Raw genomic sequence first — 18160 nt, 5'->3', positions numbered from 1 at the left:
TGTGCGCTAGGGCTTCCCAATGAACATGTCAACATGTCAGTGCCAGTTCAAATTAAAGGCTGGAGCTCTCTCCCATGCCCTTTTCTCTTTCATAATCTGTGTGTTCAAGGTGGGTGTGCCAACCTGTATGTTCTCAGTAGAACCTGGAACATTATAAGCTTGGTGCTTGAGTCTAGAAGAATAGTTTAGCAAATGGTCAACACATGAAGTCTGGACTGCAGGAATTTAAATTTAGCTCTTTCTCCATTTGCATAGATATCTTTCATACCGCTGTAGTAAAGCTAGAGAAGTGTCTTAGACTAATTGCACTGTCAGGTACATTGCAATATCAAGTTAAGACTTGTTCAGAATAAGCTCCAGTTAGTCTAATATACTGCACTATGTTTCAGTGTTTCACACTTTTGAGGATGTAGTAACACACCACTCTTATTTAAATGTGGATATTTTATCTTCTTATTAGCCTCAGCTGTACTGAGCAGGACATTCAGTAACCCTGATGGAAGAGAACATGAAAGGCAGCACATAATATGCCAAATTCAGTGAAAAGAATACAGATTAAGGCTGAACTGAAGTGCCCTAGCATGGCTGTGATGGTAGTACTGAACTGTATTCTTCCATTCATAGAAAGTTCTTTGATTTGACAAAGAATTACCTTGAGTCATATCTGTGTCCTTCCATTAGTGGAAGAGTCTCTGAGCCAGTGAAGGCTTCCATGAATAAAAAAGGGAGACAATTTTTGCAGATTCATCCCTGTCTAGGATGAACGTGGGATGCACCATGCTTCAGTGGCTCTGCTGATGGGCAGACCTTAGATGACGAACTATTGCTCTGCCTCACAGGTTTTCTGCTCTAGAGTTCTATTTTATCCCTGTGCTATCTATCTAACAGCCACATTAAGCCAATGGGTAAAAGAAGCAACATACAGATGACAACCAACTCTGAGGTGGGACATTGAAATCCAACATTGAGTTGGAATCAATGTTATTGATGAAGCAGAGAACATGTTTCTTATTCGAAACTGTTTGCAATGCATTCCCATGACTTTCTTAAAAAATAAAAATAAAACCCTCTCCTCCTTTACATCTGGCAGTTCCCTCATTGTGAGAAATGAGGTTACAGGGAACCAGACAGAGAGCCTCCTCGGTAGTGGCGCCCACCCTGTGGAACACCCTCCCTTCAGAAGTGAAGGAAATAAGCAGCTATCCTATCTTTAAAAGTCATCTGAAGGCAGCCCTGTTTAGGGAAGTTTTTAATATTTAATGCTGTGTTGGTTTTAACACTCGATTGGGAGCCGCCCAGGGTGGCTGGGGAAACTCAGCCAGATGGGCGGGGTATAGATAATATATTATTATTATTATTATACATTAACTGAAGATCAAAGAGCCATCTATGAATGGATGGATGCCAAGAAGCCCTAGCTGCACTACTCCTAACCAGCCACTCCGTTCTGTCTTCTGGGTGTAAGGTTTCGCACAGACGTTGTTGGCCCACAACTCCCTAGTCAACTGCCAGCGGTAACTGGGGTTGTAGCGCAGCAACATCTGGCAACTAAAGGTTGAAGAACGCCAGTACGGTAATGAACTGTGTAGTATTGAGGAAAAATAAGGGTTACCTATTCCCTTCCAACCACTAGATGGCGCTGCTCCTCTGTTCTCACAGCTACCAGCAGCTAACGCCGCTCGTCTCCTAAAGCTCCTAAAGCATACTCTTTCGCCTCTTAGCTCAGAGCCGACGGACCAAACCAACTGCCGAGATAGAAACAGGGGCGCCCTCAAATGTTCCTTGTACACTGAGGGAAGACCTAATAGTTGCGTCTCCCCCCATTTCCGGGTGCTCGGTAGGACAGTTCCGGCGCGGCCATTTGAGTTACAACGGCGGGAAAGAAACAGCCGAAAGGAGCTCGCGGTGAGTTCGCTTCTCTCGCGGAAGCTGTCGGGCCTGGCGACTGAGGGGGGCGCGCGCCACAGCCGAATAGTTCAGCTCAAGGGGGCACTTTGGGCGGGGGCGCTAGGTGCAGAGGCCCAGGGGCCCTAGTCAGGGAGGGGGAGCCGTGGGCTCGAGAGGAGTTATGAGGGGGCGTGGCCAGATTGAGTGGGGCTTATCGGTAGAGCGCAACAGAGGAAGGGCGTGGCCCCAGGCTGCGTGCCGGGGGCGGGGCATGGGAGCCGTTGTTACGCGCGCGCGGGTTGTCAACGGTGCCAACGGACGCGCCGCGTGAACGTTGAGGCAAAGAAAAGAGTTCTGAGGGGCGGCTGCTCTTCCGGTTTGAATTCGCTGTAGCTCAGCGAGGGAGCTCTTGGGAGCGGCTCTGGCATTTTATTTTATTTTAGCCAGAAACTAATCATAGAATCTTGGAAGGAACCCCGAAGGTCCTCTAGTCCAACCCCCTGCAATGCAGGAATCTGAGCTAAAGCATCCATGACAGGTGGCTGACCAACCTCTGTTTAGAAACCTCCAAGGAAGGAGAGCCCACCACCTCGGGTGGGAGCCCACTGCTGAACAGCTCTTACTGTCAGAAAGTCTTTCCCAATGTTTAGTCGAAATCTTTCTTGCAACTTGAAGCCATGGGTTCGAGTCCTACCCTCCAGAGCAGGAGAAAATAAGCATTCTCCCTCCTCCACGTGACAGCCCTTAAGATATTTAAAGATGGCTGTCATGTCTCCTCTTTTCCAGACTAAACATATATTTCAAGCACTCCTCATAAGGCTTAGTTTCCAGACCTTTGATCATCTTGGTTACCCTCCTCTGCACACCTTCAAGCTTGTCAACATCCTTCTTAATTTGTGGTGTCCAAAATTGGACAGATTATTCCAAGTGCGGTCTAAGGCAGAATAGACCGGTACCATTACTTCCCTTGATCTGGACACTATACTTCTGTTGATGCAGCCTAGAACAGCATTGGCTTTTTTTTTGTTGCATCACACTGTTAACTTATGTTAAGCTTGTGGACCCCTAGATCCTTTTCACTTGTACTGCTAGTAAGCCAGGTGTCCCCCATCCTATATTTGTGCATGTGGTTCTTCCTGTCTTAAGTGCAGAACCTTATATTTGTCCCTATTGAAATTCATTTTGTTAGCTTGCGCCCAGTTCTCCAATCTGTTAAGGTCATTTTGAATTCTGATTCTGTCTTCTGTGGCATTAGCTACTCCTCCCGGTAGGGGTGCCATCTGCAAATTGGATGAGCATCCTCTCAGTTCTTTTATCCAAGTCATTTATATAGACGTTAACAATGGGACCAGGACAGAACCCTGCAGCACCCCACTTTTCACTTTTTTCCAGGATAACGAGGAACCATTAATGAGTACGCTTGGGGTTCGGTCAGTCAACCAGCTACAAATCCACCTAACAGTTACCTCGTTCAACCCAAATTTTACCAGCTTCCTCGCAAGAATATAATAGGGAACTTTGTCAAAAGCCTTATTGAAATAAAGATACACTATGTCCACAGCATTTCCCTGATCCACCAAGTCTGTAATTCCATCAAAAAGAAGAAGAAGAAAGAAATCAGGTTGGTCTGGCATGACTTATTTTTAAGAAACCCATGCTGGTTCTTAATAATCACAGCATCCTTTTCTAAATGCTCACAGACCGACTGTTGAATTAACTGTTCTAGGGTCTTCTCTGGGGTCTTCTCTGGTATCAATGTCAAGCTCGCTGGTTGGTAGTTACCTGGACCTTCCTTTCCCCCTTTTTGAAGATGGGGACATTTGCCCTCCTCCAGTCTGTAGGGACTGCACCTGTTCTCCAAGAATTCTCAAAAATAATAGACAAAGGCTCTGAAATTACACCCGCAAGCTCCTTTAGTACCCTTTGGATGCAGCTCATCAGGCCCTGGAGATTTGAATTCATTTAAAGTAGCTAGGTGTTCCCTTACTACTTTTCCTATCGTGGGCTGCAGCTCCCTCCTTACATCATTTGTAGTGCCAATCTTTGCTGGCTCAAGAGTTGAAGATAACCCGCTTTTAGTCTTAGCAGCCCAAAAAGAGAGAGAAAACACCTCTAGCTTTCTCGCCAGGTTGACTAGCTTGGGGGGCGGGCGGGTACTTTACATGCTTTAATCTTACATCCCTGTAAGACAGGCAGATAGCATTCCTGTATCTCTGTCGTCCACAAGGTGGAAGTAGGGAGGAATAGTGGAAAACAAACCAGACGCGATTTTGGTAGCCACACTTGTTCGTGGATTTACTCATCTTCATAAAAAGTGGAAAGTGTATGTCTTATTGTTCCACCTGAATGTGATTATTAAGTGTGTGTGTTTTTTTTTTCTCTTTTCAGAAGAAATAAATTCATCTTAAATTAGCAGTACAGACAAGACAAGAGTAAAATATGGAAAACGGTGTTCGGTTAGTAACTATGAAAAAAAGTATTTATAAGTTCATTTCCACTTTTCTCAACAAAATTTACATCAGTCTTGTCCTTGGTATTAATTTGTCCTAAGCAAGTGTAAATCACAACATCTGTGCTGGTAAAAGAGTGTATAGATTACAAGGGAGTATTAGTCAGCTATAAGAATATGAAGGTGTGCATATAACTGAAGAACTTGCTTCTAGAAGTTGCTAGAATTTTGACCTATTATATGGAAATTACATTTTTTGCAAGATCATACTGGCTTCTTAATTGAAAGGAGTAATGCAATAAATATCATCTGCCTGAATCTGTATGTCTACTGTTGAGGTAGGTGCTTTTCAAAAAAATACTATTTTACAGTAAGCAGCAATGACAGATCTGCTGTTAAATTTCTCTCAGCAGACATAGCATCTAAGCCCCTCTGTGCCTTCCAGTTCTCATCTCCCACCATATATTTTAACTTTTACAATGGCATTCCACAAAATAATAATTTCATTAATATGCAATACACATATGGACAGAACAGTGATGGAATGTGTTTGTATAAGGAACAGCAAAATAAATATACTGACTGATTGAACTCCAGAGATGTTCTGCAAGCACCTGAAATACTCAAGCTGTATAGGACTGAGCTTGTTCTGTACTTGAATGGGAGATTACCTAGGACTGTGTCATTCTGTTTAGGAAACTCACAGATACAAGTGCAATGAAGAGTTGATAAAGGTCCTGCTTGGAAAAAAAATCATAAATGTAAAATATAATATACCCCTTTATGGTAATGTTTCTTTCCCCCTATTTTGTTAGTAAAAAGATGCCAAAGAGAAAATCAAGGAGGGACTTCAGAAAGAAACTGGGAGTAAGTGGCACATATCTTTTTCATTCAAACACAAATGAGACATTTACCACTTCTGTTTAGTTTTATTTGATTCACAGCCTTGAGATAATCCATACTGGAGTTCTATGGGGAATTTTGAACTTAAACTTTTTTTAAAAAAGCCTTTCGCTCTTCCAACTATAGAGGTGACACATGATATCCCAAGTGCTTAAAGAGCATGATGCAATACAGAATCATCCTCCGTTAGGGGCACTATAAGTATACAGAATATGTAAAATACGTGTTTACATAGAATGGGATAATGAATGGCTGACATTCAGAGGCATGGCATGACACAAAATTGGTACAGTCACTGCTGCTCTCCTCCCCTTACCCAGAAAATCTGCTGCTTGCCACTTTTGGATTGGAGATAACACAGTATTGATTCTTCAAATGCGCACAATGGTGCTGTTGCTGTCAAATCATAGAGAATTCCCCAGTACCAGAAAAAAATATACAAAATGGTTACATCCTGCTCACTGACACACACTACACAAATACAGGCCACAAACACACACACATCTCTCACACATACACACTCATACAGCTTGGCTGTGAGTCTTGGAAGACTTGTTCCCTGCCTTGCAGGCCTTTCCCCACCTGGCCTGGGAGGGGAGGGCCCTGACTGACTCCAGCTATGAAAGCTGAGGCTGCTGAAAAGACTCTTGGGCTGGACTATTGTTTAGGAAGTTTTGTTTGGCTGGGTGTTTCTGTTATTAATTTTAAAAAGGATCTTTATTTTAGATCTTAAGATATATGTGGAAATTGTTCAATTTGGTTGTGTACTTTTTGGCGTCTTATTTATTGTTAATGGCTAATTTTGGCTTTGTAATTATGTATTTTTTTTCACGTTGTAAGCTGCCTTGAGCATGGTTTTAACTTTGGAAAGCCAGCATGCAAGTAAAATGCTGTATGTATATATGTATGTCATACACTACATATACACAGCTACACAAACCTCTCTCTCTCTCTCTCTTTCTCTTACACAGACCACATATACAAGCAGACCACTCACATGCTAGCATACCTTCCCTCACACACATTGCATACATTTCACCCTCTCTGCCAGATCATAGATACATACCTTGCCTGCCCGCCTCTCCCTCTCCCCCCATCACACCACTATTCCTCTTTCTATGTCCAACTGTTTCTCTATCAATCACACAAACAGCATGCACAGATCCGGAAAATCCGCTCCACAGATGAAATAAGTGTCTGTCATTCACACACACATAAACCCCTATCTATCTCACCCTATCCCAAAGGCCAATCCCTCCCCCCCCCCAAAAAAAAATACATACATAACCCCTGGTTTCTTGTCTTGTTTTGCTTTCTGCGGGTTTTTTATTATAGGAAATAGTATTTTGATAAAACATTTCTTTCTTGTTCTAATCCAGTATATGAATTTGTTTGAATTCTATTTCTTACGCTGAAAGAAAGAAATCTCAATTTTCAGCTATTTGTTACAGATTCTGTTTTTTGAGGGTCCTCCCCAGGGATACCATGTCAAGTTGCACTTTCATTTTAAACTGCTTTCTCCTTAGGAACCAGATGTATCAGGTATTTTGAAAGTTCTCCAAACTGACCAAGCAGAGGAACCTGATGAATTATTTGGTTAGTGATCGCATTTTGCCTTTTTAAATTGACACTAATAGTTACAGAACATAAAATAGAGTCTGCTTCAGCAGTGTAAGTCGTGCCCCAAATCCTGTGAACAGTTTCAGAGCTGAGGCATCAGAGTAGTCCAAAATTACAAGGAATTGAAGTGAGAAATATAAAAATATGTTCTCCTCACATGTAAACAAGCCCATGAGGAGAAATGAATGTGCTGTCAAGCCCACCTCTTCTGGCACATTACTGTTATCATGTTACTAGCCCTCCATGAGTTTTGAAGGTGAAGTTCTGAAATAGGAGGACTGTTAATTTAATAAAGTGGTTGTGCTGGAAGGGACAGTTGTCACTGATAGTGTGCCCTTGCTCCCCTTTATGTATATGTTTACATTCGAGGTGGACAAATGTCTGAATGCCCAAGACTGACCTGTGTTTTTATTGCTCACCACAGACACGATGGTGCAGTTCATTAATGCTAGATTTGTCTATGTTATCTAGGTGAACCTTCACAGGAACCTTTACATAGCACCGCTGTGTCTGCTTATGAGGAAGAAGATCAGTATTCAGATGGGTCAACAAACAGTTCATCAGATTCTGAGCCAAAAAAGAAAGATACTAGAGGAAGGTACTACAGATGTAAATTTGAAAACATGTTTATCCTTGTAAAACATCATGTACCCATTCCTCATTCACTCGCACACCTGTTAGCTTGACTAAAATATGCTAGGCATACTAACATTGGCCATTCATTCAGCACACTACAGAACTCCCATCTAATTTTCAGGTGCCTTTTCATGCAATTGAGAAGATATCGTCCAAACCATGTGAAATGTTTGGATGGTTTGATTGTTCCTTTTTAAACTTTTAACTAAGGATATGGAGGAGAGAACACAAGCATGCTCCCTCCTTTTTATTTGAAGTATAGGGTGCGGAACTGCAGGCCAATCTGGTCTGTTAGGGGTCCACTTTCACCCATGAGGCCATCCCCAAACCATGCCCACCTGCCCATCAGCTGACATCACTGGTGATAAGCAGAGATTAAATCCTGCTCAAAAGCACTATGTGAAGCAGCTTGTGTGTCACCTGCTTTCAGGAGAAACGCACTAGCTGCTTCAAACAGTGATTTTGGAATCTAGCACGAAGCAGAATCACACTCCGTACCAGCTGATGGGAAGGGAGAGCAATCCTCCTAAGGACAGAGGAGGAACAAGTCTAAGAGAGCTTGTTCCATGTGTTTGCCAGTTTCCTGCTGTTGCCAGCAAACTTCAGCCTTGTTTCTCTCATGCCTGTCAATGGTGGAGAGGGGAGAAACAAGCTCAGAACTTCCCAAAGCACTAAACATGGGTTTAACAATGCCCCTTTGCTTAAAGGGGAGGCAGAGCAAAGCACTGTTTGAAATGAAAGGAGAGGAGTGAATGTTTCAGTGGGCACATTGCAAAGCCACAGATGGGGTTTTGATAGGTGGGCAGCCCCATCCACCCTGTGAGGCCTATGATGCAAAGGATCTGGTCTGTGAAGCCAAAACGTTTCCCCACGTGTGTTCTAAACCAACTTGTATGTTTCAAAAATATGACTGTAGGAGTATTCCTAACTTTCAGGTCTAAACAGGATTATTATTTGCAATCAATACATTATGCAGCAAAAGTATATAAATATACTGCATTATTTTTCTTTGGCTCTTTGTACTCTACTGTGTCATCAAGACTGAACCTTTAGCTCTTGCAGTACCTTTCTGAGTGGCACATCTGTGTGACCCCTAGGAACGCATTGTAAGAGATATTAGAGATTTGTAAGTTGTCTCAGTGAATTAAGCTTCAATTCCTAGCAGCACATACTGTTGTGCAGTATCGGCTCCTTCAGCTCTTAACCACTATGCAACACGACACTATGCAACACAAGCCATATAGCTTTTTGAGTAACTCAGATATACAGTCGCATCCTTATTTTTTTCCTTGAATGCACACATCTACATACCATTCAATTCACATATCCATTTGATCCCCACTATATTCTTGCTGGCTCTTTGATTCTTACTGTCAGCATTGGACAAATCATGTGTGCCAACAATGAAACTTCTTAGCAAGAAAAGAAGTGACATTTTGATTTTTAAAGCTACATGCCAGAATATTCTGTATTGCATTATTTTATATCTTTTTCTAGCAAGTGTCAGCATATCTTGAAATCAAGATCAGAGAGAGAAGTTTCTGAAGAGGAACCTGTGCAAGAGAATATGGTAAAGAAATGAAGTTAAGATTGTGTGTCCTACTTTTACTTCAGGAAAACAGACAACAATACATTGAAAATTCCAGTATATTTCCAATATATTGGAAATAAATAATTCGATCTCTATGTTTTAAATGTATATTATTATAACTGGGTAATTAATTCTCCAGATTTCAAGCAAGTATGATTTATTTACTACTAGCTGAAATCTCATGCTAGCTAAGATAATGAAGAATGAATATCGGTAATATTATCTTCACATGGCATGGCTCTTAAAGTCATGACTTGGCCTTAGAAATCATATACATACATATATATATAAATTCCCTTGTATATTATAATTTCCCTTCTAGGAGCTGAAGCTCTTAAATGCATTTACCCCAATCTAGCAAATGCAGCTTTTGAGCGCTCAGAAAAGAAGATTAGCACAAGTATGATAGTTGAGGAATGGCAGACATACCAGGAATGGTATGCTTGGTGCACAAAGCATTGTATCTTTGCAGGCACATTATGTGTATAGGCTTTTGCAGACTCTTGTTTTCTGTGTTGAGGTAATTGTCTGCATGTCTTCAGACTACACAGAAATTATGAATGTTAGAAACATATTTTAATGGAAGTTGACACTTAGGCTTTAAAATAGTGGTGCTCTTAGTCTAATATTTCTACAGTACAGCTCAGCTGCTCCCCATGTGCTCACTATAAACAGCTGCTTATATTGGTCCAGTTGTGATCACAGTTGTAATATATAGTAACAACTTGAGGCTGTTTTGTTGCTAGTGCCTCATGGCTACCTCTATTACAAAATTTTCATGGTACCTTTATTGGATGTAACCTACTTTCATTTAGTTTTTAATTATGTTTGCTGTGGGAAAGCAAGGTAAATTGTGGCTCCCTGCAGCAAGTATTCATATGTTTCTCACAGACTGCAGAAAACATTGCAGATGCATGTTACATAAAGATTTATAAGCGATGTTTCCATAATATGTAAAGCTGTTTTTATACTGGGGGGAAAGTTTGCATCCGTTCCTATAAAATGAAAGGCACTGCATTTGTATTCTCTTTAATGTGAGAATAATCACCTGACTGTTTTCATTTAGAGAGCCACAGAGTCTACATCCAGCACAGAGGACTATAGATTAACATCTCCGCTGCCAGTAAGATGCAGCTCTTCAGAATGCAGAATATCAGATAACATTCCAGATCTTGTGGAGGACTTGAATACTGATAAGGTTAACTATAAATTTTGCTATGCACCATAGCTGTGTGAAGCTTTGTCCTAGGAATGATGCCTTTTGGCACATATCTGGGTCTTGTTCTTTTTAAAAATGTGTTCAGAAAGCATTAGTGAAGAAATACAGTGCTTCCTATATTTTAGTTTCCAGTATTTTTTTCACGGTGGTGCTTTCACTGGTGCAGCTTATGTGTGTGCAAATTAGTTAGGGGCTGTTGCAAATGGGCAAATGTCCTCTCAACACCATTTCCTTGTATTTCCTCAACATGCCTTGGTCAGAACTAGCCAGAACCACTTGTTGAAAGAGTGTGAGTTCAGACAAACTTCGAAGCTGCTGCTCCTGCCTAATGTGATCTAAAATTTCAAAATAAAAGTATTTAAATGTATGCATATTTATTTGACAGATGCCTATTATGAGTGCTGAATGCCACAAGAAGCAGAAAGAGGCTTGCTCACCAGAGATGGAGACAGATTACTCAGGTGAGAAAGAGGTTGTGTGGTGTTGTTTTGCTTACAGTGGAGGGGATCCATGGATAGCTTGTCACTCACTCCACTGTACAGGAATTTTCAAATTAGGGCACTTACCCTGATAGTGGTTGCTCAAGGTGGTATTCATGGTTCCCCACCAACTCATAATTTAATCCCCATAACACCCTTTTCAGGTAGGTTTGGCTGAGAGTCACCCAGATCCTAGTCTGATGCTCTAACCGCTATGCCACACTGGCTCATAATATTATCAGACCATTGCCTATTAGAAGGCCTAATGGTCACTATTTTGCCTGCCAATATATGAAACAATAAGTGTTAGCATTTGTACTGAAGTTAGGAAATTTCACTAGACAAACTTTGGTCAAGCTGAAGAAAAGCACTGTGGGAAGACCAAAGGCCAAAGGATTTATGGGAAATGTGTCCCTGTTACCTTAAGCTGCAGACTAGCTGTCTCTGGGAGTGTGAATGCTTATCTCAGGCATCTGCAGGAAGGAAAAACCTCTAGTTGATTAGTGGTGATTTAACACCTGCTTACTAAGTGTCCTCCCTGTGCAAACATGGGTTATCAAGCCTCATTACAGGAGAAGGAGGATCTGGTGTGTGTCTGAGAAATTTGGGGAGGAAACCTTTGATACCAAAGTCTTGAGAACCAACAAGCCTTAGCTGTCACAAGCTGAGTAATTATCCAACTAGCTGACCATTCCTTTGTGATGATGATTCCTATTGTCGTCTTGAGATGCGGATTCAACAGAGGACTTTTCGAACTGCTCTAACCTTTCTTATGTTCTCCTTTTGTAAGTACTTTTAGCTAGCGATGCTTTACAATGTTATTGTTTTTCTGTCTGAAACGCTATAAGAGATGTGCCTACTTTTAAGTATGTTTAATTTTGTTTTTTAAATAAATTTTAAAAAGAGGATTTCCTTGTTGTTCTGTGTGCCATTCTGGGGAAGTCTGAATCCAAGCCTGACCATTTAGCCTCCTACTGAACCTGTGAATTCCTGCCTGTAACTTGCGGAACCTGTTGAATTTCTGCCTGCATTTTGTGGAAAGCAATTGCAGGGTGGGGCAGCCAGTAACTGGGAAGAGTAACCTTCTCCCTTGGGTAATCATCTGGCTATCCCCGGATACAAGGGAGTGGTGGCAGCATTTACCCTTTTGGTGTGTTTTGTCCTGTAAAAAGTATATGTTGCGGCACCACCTTCCCTCTTTTAGCCTGGTCCCCCTGGATTGTAGGACAGGTGAGGAAGGGGCGTGTGACCCTAACATTACTACATGGTTGGCAGTTGGGTGGGATCGAACTTCCCTACAGAAAGGCACTTTGATTTTAATTTGAGCACGTATCTCTTATAAGTTGCAGGCGTTTTATTTTTTTCTGATAGATAGTTAGGAATCATGGAAGGCCCCCATAAGAATACAATGCGAATGGTGGATGAATGGGGGATGGGTGGAGAGAGTAGCTCCCTTCCTACCGCGGCAGAACCCCCCCAACAACCAATTTCTAAAGCAGACTCCTCCCACTTATTCTCGGAGCATTCCGAGGGAGAAGAGAATGCCAACCAATTAAGAACTTCTCTGAGGGGCTGGAGAGAGTCGTGCAACTCTCAGAGTGCAGTTGGCAAGTCATTTAACCAACAGCTATCACCTCCCGAGGAAGTGAAAGCTGTGATTGCCTCTACACGTCCTAGAGGAAGCTATCTTGTTTATGCAGAGCCGAGGGAAATGGAGTTTTCAGCCGGTGAAGCTGTCGAACGGGTGCCGGATCCTGTCCAGGGAGGATTTCGGTGCCGGGAAAAATTTGCCAGAGGGGGCCAGTCCATCATTACTGACCCAAGAACCAGCCGGATGGCGTATGAGTATCGAGACTTGCCACGACAAATGCAGGAAGCATCTGTGGAGGACGACGACCTGGAGCGTCCGTCCCGTGAAAGTCGCAGACCAGTGGGACGTTGTTTGCCTAGTCCAGTCCGGGTCTACTTGCCAGTAAGAGCTTGGGAAACCCGTGGGGCGGCGCAATGGTACAAGGAGGAGGTCAAACCTCACCCCCAACCCTCGCGTGGATACGCAGAGGAGGGACTTAAGCGTCCGGATGGACAGGTGCCTCATTATCGTTATGCTTCAAGATATGACTGTAGCCCAGAACCGCGGGGAGCAATTCCAAGACAGGCTCCTCAAGGGTTTCCTTTGAGCAATTTTGACTTGCGTTTGTTTCCTACATACCAGCCCCCCACAGACGTTTTTAGTTATTTAATTCTCTTTGAAGGGACCTGTCAGGATATGGGGGTGCCCTTGAGAATGTACATGCCTATTTTGCGCCCCTTAATTTGTGGGGAGCTAGTTGAGCTGATGGCCCATCTCCCTCTGTCCCAGGCAAATGACTATGAGCGTTTTAAAAGGCTGGTGATGCAGAGGCCTGGGTTTCATGCTGAAAATTATAGACGAGCCTTCCGGAAGGTGGATAAATACAACCCCTCAGACAGTATTTCTGTGTATTCTTCGAAAATGGCTCAAAATTTTGAATTATGGCTTTTGGCTGAAGGCGTTGATACTGTTGAAGGACTAAAGCAATTGATGTTAAAAGAACAATTTATGGAACAATTGCCCCCTGAGATTGCAAGCCTAGTCGCCAGTCAGCTTCCAGCTACTTTGGAGCAAGCGACCCAGCTCACAAAATCGTTTCAATTGAAGTGGTCCCATCTGGTGAACAGGGGACAGCCGGGAGGGAACAGACCAGCGGCGTCGGCTCCAGCCGGGAGATCTGCCCCCCCAGCTAAGGAACAAAGTAAAGCCACCCACATGCCTGCAAAAGACCGCTCGAAACTTGCTCCTAGTTCGGGACTGTGCTTTCATTGTAAAAAGCCTGGCCATGTGAAGGCAGCTTGCCCTCAATTGAATGGTAAAAAGCCCCCAGCCTTGACATCGACCCCTGCAGTGCGTATGATTCAATGACTGGCGGAGGACTGGGAGGCTGAGCAGCAAAGTTCAGGAACTGGAGAAAACCCAGTCCCAGATGGGAGGCGTGGGGCAGCGCCTGATGCTGTAATTCCTAAAACTGCTGGAACCACTTCTAATGCTGTTACAGTGGGGTCAGTGAGTACAGGGGCAGGACCGAGGGTGCCACATGTTAATTGGGCTAATTTAAAATTTACAGCACCCATTGAGATCAATGGAATTGCTGTGAACTCTTTCCGAGACACTGGTTCTGATATCACCAGCGTGTCTAGAGATCTGGTTTTGCCCATACAGATGTAGCCTGACCCCTTGAAGATCAGCCCATATGGCATAGATGAGATTTTCCAACCTACCGCCATTGTTCCGGTGTCCTATAAAGGCTACACTTGAAATCAACTTGTTATAGTTCATGATCGTGAAGTGTGTAAAAGCCCTGTTCTGGTGGGAAATGATTTGGGATTTAAGGTTCACCCACAGCAAATATCGGTGAACTCTTTGTCAATTAAGGTCTCACCCACCCAGGCACAGGTGATGGAAAACTGGGGAACGACACCTCAAGGTTTGAGGGATGAGGGAAGCCTTATCCCAGAAGGGATGGGTGGGGGTTTGGCGCCTGGTGCTACAATTCCCGCAACCATGGGGACTGCTAAGACTGCTGTTCCTGAGAACCCAGTTGGGGAAGAGGGTTGGCTTAATAAGTACCGCCACTCCTTGCGTTCATTGGTGCAACTCAGCGTCTAACGCACCTCCCAGTGTTCACATTCGTCAAATTGCTGTGCTTTCCTTTCGAGGCAAAAACTCTGATACTGTGACTGTACCAAATGACTTAGTTTTTGTCCCAGCTGATTCAGTCCGATTTTCGGAAAAGTAATTCTAGTGGTGGAAAATTAATCCCCCAACCTGCAGCCATTGATCCAGTTCCTTCCAAGGATTTTAAGGGGGATCATTTTGTACCAGTCCCTGAACCCCAAGTTTGTGCAAACCCTACTTTGGGGGAAAGTGTTTTGAAATCTACAGTTCCTTTCCAGCAGCTTGCAGCAAGCCCCCTTGCAACGCAGAATGAGAAAGATGCAAGCGTGTCCTGTCAGCTGATAGCTGAGAGTCAAGAAGAGGAAGGGGGGCCACCTCAGCCTAGCCAAACCATTGTGGAGAGTTGTAAGACTCTTGCCATGACAGGGGATTCTCTGTTGTTTGAAGTAAAGCAGAGATTTGGTCAGTTTCTCCTAGGTTGCCTAGAAGCTGCGGAAAGCCCTCCTTGCGAGTCTGTCTTTTTTGTGTCTAAAAAAGAATTTTTCTATCCACAGCTCAAGGACTTTAAAGACCCAGTTGATATGTTCAATGTTTTTCAAAATATGTTTTGTAATGTAAGTGGTTTCATTAAAAAGAGAATGAAATTGGTGGGTCCTTTACAAAATTTTAGTCCTGGGAAACAGCATGGCTGTGTTATGAGTAAAATTGTTTTCAGGTCTGGTGGGATCATCAGCCTGCCCAACCCCTTTGTTCAAAATCTGCTGAAAACTTTGGTTGAGGTTTACCAAAGGAGCTCAGAGTTTGTGTCAAACCAGTCAGGTTTTGCCAAGCTCCTAGATAATCCTTTGTCCATGCTCAGAGGGAGATGGGAGGAGATTGAGTTAATTTTTCTCAATTCGTGGCCAGAACGCCTTAAGCATGTGCAGAGAGTTTTGGCAGGATTGCGAGATGCAAACCTGACGGTTGAAGTGTCTAAATGTAAGTTCGCTCAAGGAGAAGTGATTTACTTGGGATTTACAGTGGGGTCGGGAAACATCAAATCCCTGGAAGCCAAAATCCAGTGTGTGCAGGAATGGCCCCAACCACAAACCAAGAAGGGTGTACAATCTTTTCTAGGATTGGCAAATTATTATCAGAGGTTTTGTTAATCATTTTGCTACTCGAGCTACTCCCTTGACCAACCTGTGTAAGAAAGCTCTGCCAATCAAAGTGGATTGGACTGATGATTGTCAGCGAGCCTTTGAGTTGTTAAAACAGGCTCTTGTGAGTTCGCAGGTGATGCTAGCCCCTGATCAGTGGCGTCCCTTTGTGGTGCAAACCGATGCCAGTCAAACAGGATTGGGAGGGGTTTTGCTCCAACAAGACAATGAGGGGAGTTGGCGACCGGTGGTGTGTCTGAGCAAGAAATTGCTACCCCGGGAGCAAAATTATTTTACTGTCAAAAAGGAGTGTCTTGCTCTGGTCTGGGCTCTAATTAACTCCGTCCCTATCTGTGGGGTAACACCTTTGAAGTCCAGACCGATCACTCCTCCTCCTTTCCTGGGTGGAAAGAGTAAAAAACTCTTAACCAAAAACTACTCAGGTGAAGCTTAACCTTACAGGATTATCAATTTAAGATCACTCACATTCCTGGAAAGGAGAATGTGGTTGCTGATACTCTGTCACGTATGTACCAGTCTGTAAAATGAATTGTTGACGTGTGAATGATGTTCCACTTGAGTATTTCCAAACTGTGTAAATATTTTGTTTTGGTGAAATTTAGGGACTTAACCCTGTAATTTCATCTTAGAGGGCAGGGTGTAGTGAAGTTAGGAAATTTCAGTAGACAAACTTTGGTCAAGCTGAAGAAAAGCACTGTGGGAAGACCAAAGGGCAAAGGATTTATGGGAAATGTGTCCTTGTTACCTTAAGCTGCAGACTAACTGCCTCTGGGAGTGTGAATGCTTATCTCAGGCATCTGCAGGAAGGAAAAACCTCTAGTTGATTAGTGGTGATTTAACACCTGCTTACTAAGTGTCCTCCCTGTGCGAACATGGGTTATCAAGCCTCATTACAGGAGAAGGAGGATCTGGTGTGTGTCTTGAGAAATTTGGGGAGGAAACCTTTGATACCAAAGTCTTGAGAACCAACAAGCCTCAGCTGTCACAAGCTGAGTTATTATCCAACTAGCTGACCATTAATTAAGTAATAAATTAATCAAGAGTTCTGATTGGTTTTGAGGTCCAATTCCATATGGGGTTTTACAGGGGAAAAAATCCTAGGAAAGGGGTTTTGTGCTGCACCTCATCCGCCCTTCTGTCAGATACCATCATGCTGACAGTCAACGTGCTACATTCCTATGCGTGTCCTTTGTGATGAAGATTCCTATTGTTTTCTTGAGATGCGGATTCAACCGAGGACTTTGTGAACTGCTCTAACCTTTCTTATGTTCTCGTTTTGTAACTACATTTAGCTAGCGATGCTTTACAATGTTGTTTTTCTGTCTAAAACGTTGTGAGAGATGTGCCTACTTTTAAGTATGTTCAACCTTGTTTTTTAAATAAATTTTAAAGAAAAGAGGATTTCCTTGTTTTTCTGTGTGCCATTCTGGGGAAGTCTGAATCCAGAGCCTGACCATTTAGCCCCTACTGCACCTGTGAATTCCTGCCTGTAATTGTGGAACCTGTTGAATTGCTGCCTGTATTTTGTGGAAGCAATTTGCAGGGTGGGGCAGCCGGTAACTGGGAAGAGCAACCTTCTCCCTTGGGTTAATCTTCATGGCTATCCCGGGTTACAAGGGAGTGGTGGCAGCATCTACCCTTTTATTGCGTTTGGTCCTGTAAAAAGTATATATTGCGGCACCACCTTCCCTCTCTTAGCCTGGTCCCGCTGGATTGTAGGACAGGTGAGGAAGGGCATGTGTCCGTAACATTACTACAAGGGGGTAGTGGTGGGATGCTGTGCCCCCTAACATTACTACATGGTGGCAGTGTGTTGGGATTGAATTCCTAACTTTTCTACAGACGCTCTAACCACTATGCCACACTGGCTCATCATATTATCAGACCATTGCCTATTAGAAGGCCTAATGGTCACTATTTTGCCTGCCAATATATGAAACAATAAGTGTTAGCATTGTTTATTAGTGCTACCGTGCAGTGCTGTCTTCAATTTCACAACTGAAAGACAATGTTTTATGATGCCATCGTTTATGGATTTTATTTCTTCTATTAAAAGTTGGTGCTATTTTGAGGCATTTTAAATCATAAATTTTGAGGGTTGGCTGAGACCTATAATCTCAAAAGCTGCTTCAAAAACACCGTTTATTTAGATTCAGATGCTGAGCCAGATTTGATAAAGGTTTGGGGTTCCAAAGACATGAAAAAGGCTGCCAGCCGTGTCAAAGAAACTGATGTTATTCTGGATGCATTTGAGAAAATAACAGCAAAATACAAGTAAGTATCTTTATGACTAAGATTTAACTCGGTATATGACTTTAAGCTCATAGACTCCACTGAAATTGGGCATTCTTAAGCCACTTTGTGCGCTCTCTGTTACAGATTGGTTTGCTGCAGCTGTGCTGTTTAAAGATAGTGAATGTTGTCATATGATCATAACCAAAAGGCTAAGCCATTTTTAGTCGGATATGAAATAATTTTCCCCTGATACTACTTCCTAGGAACTCTGCCCCTGCTCACTCAACTTG

General features: G+C 43.0%; 1 protein-coding gene and 1 long non-coding RNA gene across 11 annotated transcripts in view; one reads left to right on the top strand and one right to left on the bottom strand.

Annotated features, from left to right (window-relative positions):
* Positions 1-1421: 1421 nt before the first annotated feature.
* CENPU (centromere protein U) overlaps positions 1422-18160 on the top strand; it is a 24544-nt gene continuing 7805 nt past the window's right edge. Inside the window, exons 1-9 of one of the 10 annotated variants that reach the window (XM_083458243.1) lie at positions 1425-1905; positions 4276-4343; positions 5152-5203; positions 6766-6835; positions 7331-7457; positions 8993-9065; positions 10153-10284; positions 10691-10766; positions 12485-17031. In XM_083458243.1, the coding sequence (XP_083314369.1) occupies positions 4327-4343; positions 5152-5203; positions 6766-6835; positions 7331-7457; positions 8993-9065; positions 10153-10284; positions 10691-10766; positions 12485-13722 (1785 nt within the window). In that variant the 5' untranslated portion in view covers positions 1425-1905; positions 4276-4326 and the 3' untranslated portion in view covers positions 13723-17031. Of the gene's footprint in view, positions 1906-2184; positions 3509-4275; positions 4344-4420; positions 4675-5151; positions 5204-6765; positions 6836-7330; positions 7458-8992; positions 9066-10152; positions 10285-10690; positions 10767-11476; positions 11570-12159; positions 17032-17785; positions 17910-18160 lie in introns of those variants that run through there. The other 9 variants (XM_083458251.1, XM_083458247.1, XM_083458245.1 and 6 more) reach the window with 9 other exon arrangements.
* LOC310685716 lies at positions 11105-17788 on the bottom strand. Its single transcript, XR_014515420.1, has 3 exons — positions 16530-17788; positions 11355-16493; positions 11105-11318 (listed from the first exon to the last, which is right to left on the bottom strand). It is a non-coding gene; the product is annotated as an uncharacterized lncRNA (long non-coding RNA).

This window comes from Podarcis tiliguerta (genome assembly GCF_965153285.1).
Source record: "Podarcis tiliguerta genome assembly, chromosome: 9".
NCBI lineage: Eukaryota > Metazoa > Chordata > Lepidosauria > Squamata > Lacertidae > Podarcis > Podarcis tiliguerta.
The sequence above is the reverse complement of the archived record's forward strand: the minus strand, read 5'-3'. Positions and strand labels throughout refer to the sequence as shown.